Raw genomic sequence first — 5185 nt, 5'->3', positions numbered from 1 at the left:
GATGCTTTGTTTTATATTTTTCCCTGTCTTCAATTATTGCAGTGCTTTCCAGGCAAAAAAGTTGGCCCTCTTGAGCAGTAGCTGACTCATAAAACCAAGCTCCCCTGTGTTATCAGTGGTATCCTTTGTCCTAAAGGAAATCTGATGTTTAGATCTGATTAATTTTGTTTAAATACAAGTTAATTAAGGAAAGCAAAAATTTATTTTTCAGAGTATCCTTGAGGTACAGGGAACAGGTAGAGCACAGAAAGGATTCTCCTTGGGATACATCAGTGTAGGCCATCTGGGGGGAGAACCACAGCAATTCAGATCTTACTGGGTTAAACCTGTCTATAGGCAGAGAAAGTGGTGGGGACCACACAGGGTGGGGGGATGTCCCAGGGCCATGAAACTTCAGGGCCCCAGAGGAGTGAAGGACAAGGAGAAAGAAGTGCTGCTTGCATCAAGAAGCATCACAAGATCCCCTGTGTGTGTGCAACAGATCAACAAGTGGTTGCGGAGGAGATGTGAATTCCATGGTGTCTTCCCAGTATCTTTGAGTGTGCTTGTGGCTGGGGTACACTCACTAAATGATAATGCTGAGGAAAGGATATGGATTACAGTTGGGTTTGGTCTGTGCTCTAGGTGTGCAGAGAGGGAGAGAAAGCCTCTTTGTTTCATCCTCTGATTAAAGCATCAGGCATAATGAGGGTGCAAACTAAGGAAATGAGAATCTGGCTTGACAGAAAAGACTCCCATGAACAATTTATGAAGAAGGTTTGAGCTGATATTTTGGCTTTAGGCCTAAAGAATCAAATTGACATTTCCATGTGTGGTAGCCACGTGAATACTGATGGATGGATTTCCATCTGACTTCTCTAGTCAATTTTCAATAAGCAGGCCTAATATTTCCTCCAAGGCTATTCATAGTTTAAAACTGTTTAAAGTAGTTTCTTAAGAATGGAGAATGCTTTGGGAGGAAGGCAGTTCTGCTGTTCCTTGAGCAGAATTAAAACTCACATTTTGCTAACCCAGAGACTACAGCAGTCCGGATCTGCTTTTCTAGACTCTATTCCACAAATGGAAGTTTTTATCTGAAGTTTCTATTTTTAATTTTCCCTCATTCAGCTCATTCTGAAATGGCACTCCAGTTTCTGAAGAAGAGCATATATATACAAAGCTAAGCAGTCAACTAGCTTTAAATGCATAATTCCTCATTCAATTTCTTAATTCCTCATTAGCTTGCATGTGCAAACTCAGAGCCTGATCCAACTCCCACTGGTATCAGTGAGAATGGGTTTCACCTCTCAGATTTAGCCATCTAAAAACCAGGCGTGTATTCTAAATGCAACTGTGGAGGAGCCACTTGTAGTGAAAATAGAGAAAGATCAGCATTTCCAGGATATGATTCATAGCATCTTCCTTAAGGGTTGTATTGAGAGGGGACAAGTGTATTTCCAGCGGCCGCTATCTTTTTCCCCTGCTTGTAAAGGGAGCCTGTACAACTAACCTAGAAGCCTCCTTACTCTGATAAATGAAGCCAGGGAAAGAAATCTTTCTGTTTATTTCAGTGGATAAGGATTCTGACTTTCAGTTTTCCACATCCTTTATGCCCAGATAAATTACAAATGGGTAAGCAAGGTCCCAGAGGTCATCCCAAGCTGCATCTCATGGACTGTTAACTCTGGCTTCAGTTAGCATTTGGGATGTATTGAAAAGACATGTGAACTTCTGAAATAAAATTAAACTTTGTGTTAATTGTTGTTCCTTGCATCATGCTGGACTCCCTGACAGGGAGCACAATTAGATTGAAATCTCAAAGCAATGGCAGAAGCTTTTTGTCTGTCTCCTCTAAAGACACTCACAGTGGGATATGTGAAATGTCAGGAATAATTAGACAAAACTATATGAGCTCCTAGCAACACTGATGTGCTGTGTAAAAACAAGCATTTGCCATAAAGCTTTAAACATTGTTGAAAACGTGCATGATAAAAGTAACTTGAATAATTTTTAAGTACCGTTTCTAATATATCAATACAGACATGGATATGAAAAAGCAGAATAGAAAGGTATGAAATGTTGGCGTGCCTTTGCTCAGGTAGGCTGCTCTGCTGCTTTTTTTCCAAAGGTGATATATAAAAGTAATTGATGCCTCTCATATAGCAATTAAAATGAAGAGGCAAATTCCCTCAGCTCTTCATCTGCTGGAGTGTATTTTAACAAGCAGGAAAAGGGCTAGCTCCTGGTATATCAGTATCACAAAGATCATAGACATGTTGGTGAAAAGGGACCTGTGGAGGTCCCTTAGTCCAGCCTCCTACTTTAAGTAAAATCTCCAAAATGAAGAAGGAATAACCATTTCACATCAGCAGGAAATCTGGCCCAAATTGCCCTTTAGAGAAGAAAAAAAATGAATGATGAATGCAGAGAAAGGCAAGAGAAGAGAAAGGAAAACAGACCAAAATTTTATTTGAGATGACAATATTAGAAATGCAAAACTTTTTTAACAAAAGGTGAGATTATCCTAGATTGACTAACAGATGTCTTTGTGTCTTCCAGGAAAACAATGAACAATTAATTTCTTCTTTCCAGGAAGAAACCTGGAAGCTTTTTTGCTGCTCTGTTGAATATGGGATTATAAAAAAGTTTTTAAAAATTGCACATAGAGCATCTTTTTCAAATGGATTACTTCTGAACCTGGAACTCTTCATTACCAACTTCTTGCATCCTGGAGGGGAAAATGAATTTCACAAATTGCACCACTGAAGCCAGTGAGGCTGCAAAGCCAAAGACAGTAACTGAAAAGATGCTCGTTACCCTGACCTTGGCCACAATCACAACCTTGACTATGCTGCTGAATTCTGCTGTAATTGCAGCAATCTCCACAACCAAGAAGCTCCACCAGCCGGCAAATTATCTCATATGTTCACTGGCTGTGACAGATCTCCTTGTTGCTGTTCTCGTCATGCCCTTGAGCATCACTTACATAATGATGGATAAATGGACTCTGGGATACTTCATCTGTGAGATCTGGCTCAGCGTCGACATGACCTGCTGCACGTGTTCAATCCTTCATCTGTGCGTCATCGCGCTGGACAGGTACTGGGCCATCACAGACGCCATCGAGTACGCCAGGAAGAGAACGGCAAAAAGGGCTGGGCTGATGATAGTCACCGTGTGGACTATCTCCGTTTTCATATCAATGCCCCCCCTGTTTTGGAGAAGCCACCACAGCATCAGTATTCCCAGCGAGTGTCGCATTCAGCATGACCATGTCATCTACACTATTTATTCCACATTTGGGGCATTTTACATCCCCTTGACTTTGATCCTGATCTTGTACTACAGAATTTACCATGCTGCAAAGAGCCTTTACCAGAAGCGGGGTTCAAGCCGCCACCTCAGCAACAGGAGCACCGACAGCCAGAACTCTTTTGCCAGCTGCAAGCTCACACAGACGTTCTGCGTCTCAGACTTCTCCACGTCTGACCCAACCACAGAGTTTGATAAAATCAATGCATCCGTGAGGATTCCTCCTTTTGAGAATGACTTGGACCCGGCTGGCGACCGGCAGCAGATCTCCACGACACGAGAACGAAAGGCTGCTCGCATCTTGGGGCTGATTTTAGGTGCTTTCATTTTGTCCTGGTTGCCCTTTTTCATCAAGGAACTACTTGTGGGCCTCCACATTTGCACTGTCTCTCCAGAAGTAGCAGACTTCTTGACCTGGCTTGGGTATGTCAACTCGCTCATCAACCCTTTGCTGTACACGAGCTTTAATGAGGATTTCAAGCTGGCCTTTAGAAAGCTCATCAGGTGTCGAGAACATACTTAAAAGTACTGAGAGATGATGATGCTGGCATGACTCCTGGCCTTAAAAATGAGCAAAACTATTTGACTCTGCCACTGTTCCCCTTGATAAAGGGGATTTTTGTGATTGCCTATCTGCCTGACTGTTCTTCAGCCTGTAATTCATTATGCCATTTTTTAATCTCTAGTGATATTCATAGTAAAGGGTTTGAAATAAATTTATTCTACAAAGCAAAAGATTTTTTAGAAATGAAACAACAAAAAAAAATACTAGTAGTATTATGTACTCATGTCTCTAAGACATTTTGTGTAATCAATGATTCAAGAAGCAAACAACAATATTCACTTTTATACTTTTTCCATTTAAGAATCAAACATCTAAATCATGTACTGTATAAACTAAACCCCATAAATACATATTCAAAAATTAATAAACACTTCATGGTCATGACAGCTAAACAGCACCTCTTTACTACGGCGTTGTGAAAAAATTGTAACAGCCATTTAGGAGAAAAATTACCACCATTTCCATCATGGGTTGAGGGAGAATAAACTATTCCTTTCTTCAGGAATATACTTCCAAAACAGAAAGCAAAGTTCAGTTCATTGCATCTAGAAATGATCCCATTTCATAACCCAAAGGCATTTTAAAATGTGGCTCTATTCCAGATTTACATTCAAGGTTTTGGGCAGACAGCTGTGAGATTGTTTGGCAATTGAGAGGATGCAGCTAGCAAGTGTCATACTTGTGAAACTAACTGCACATCTGAGCAGTCACACTTCCAATACCATTAACCTTATTCTTCAGGCCTTGTGCCTTAGTCATTTCTGGGGTGCCACACTTCACCTGAATGTTGTGGTGCACAACCCCAAGGATCTATGGATCTTACCCCCAGCAACTCAGACAACTGGATATCTTCTCAGCAGGCCAGCTATATACAGAAATTAAAAAACATCAGTTAAACCTAATTATTTCTGAATATCAGAAAAAAAAAATCAGTAAAATAATTTATTTTAAATAGCAATCTGCACGTATGCCTTGTTCTTATCTCACAGTTTCCAATGGCAATCTTGCCCACTTAACCTATGGTCAGGTGCTCTGGTAGGATTTCTTGCTCTGGAAGTCCTTCACAGACCTACTTTCCCTGTCCTGAGAGACAAAAAGTCCTTTGTATCCTATCTTTTCTGCTTATGGAAGTTAAAATTTTCTGATTCAAATATTGTGGAAATCAGTCTGGGAAGGGGGAAAATCAAAGCTGAGAATTTGGTATTGTCCATTTGAAACTCCTAAGCACTATTTAAATATTTATTACCACCTTGCACCCTTTTCTTCCCTGTCTATTTTTCTGGACAAATTCTGTTTGAATTACACCAATACACAACAAAGGTAACACCA

The 5185-nt window shown here is 40.5% G+C and overlaps 1 protein-coding gene across 1 annotated transcript; it reads left to right on the top strand.

Moving 5' to 3' along the window:
- The first annotated feature begins 2707 nt into the window (after positions 1 to 2707).
- HTR1E (5-hydroxytryptamine receptor 1E) lies at positions 2708 to 3963 on the top strand. Its single transcript, XM_030944575.1, has one exon. The coding sequence runs from the start codon at positions 2720 to 2722 to the stop codon at positions 3812 to 3814; it is 1095 nt and encodes a 364-aa protein (XP_030800435.1). The 5' UTR covers positions 2708 to 2719; the 3' UTR covers positions 3815 to 3963.
- Positions 3964 to 5185: the final 1222 nt, after the last annotated feature.

The sequence above is a fragment of the Camarhynchus parvulus genome, chromosome 3, assembly GCF_901933205.1.
Source record: "Camarhynchus parvulus chromosome 3, STF_HiC, whole genome shotgun sequence".
In the NCBI taxonomy this organism is placed as follows: domain Eukaryota; kingdom Metazoa; phylum Chordata; class Aves; order Passeriformes; family Thraupidae; genus Camarhynchus; species Camarhynchus parvulus.
Note: the sequence above shows the minus strand (reverse complement) of the source record. Positions and strands in the feature narration are given on the sequence as shown.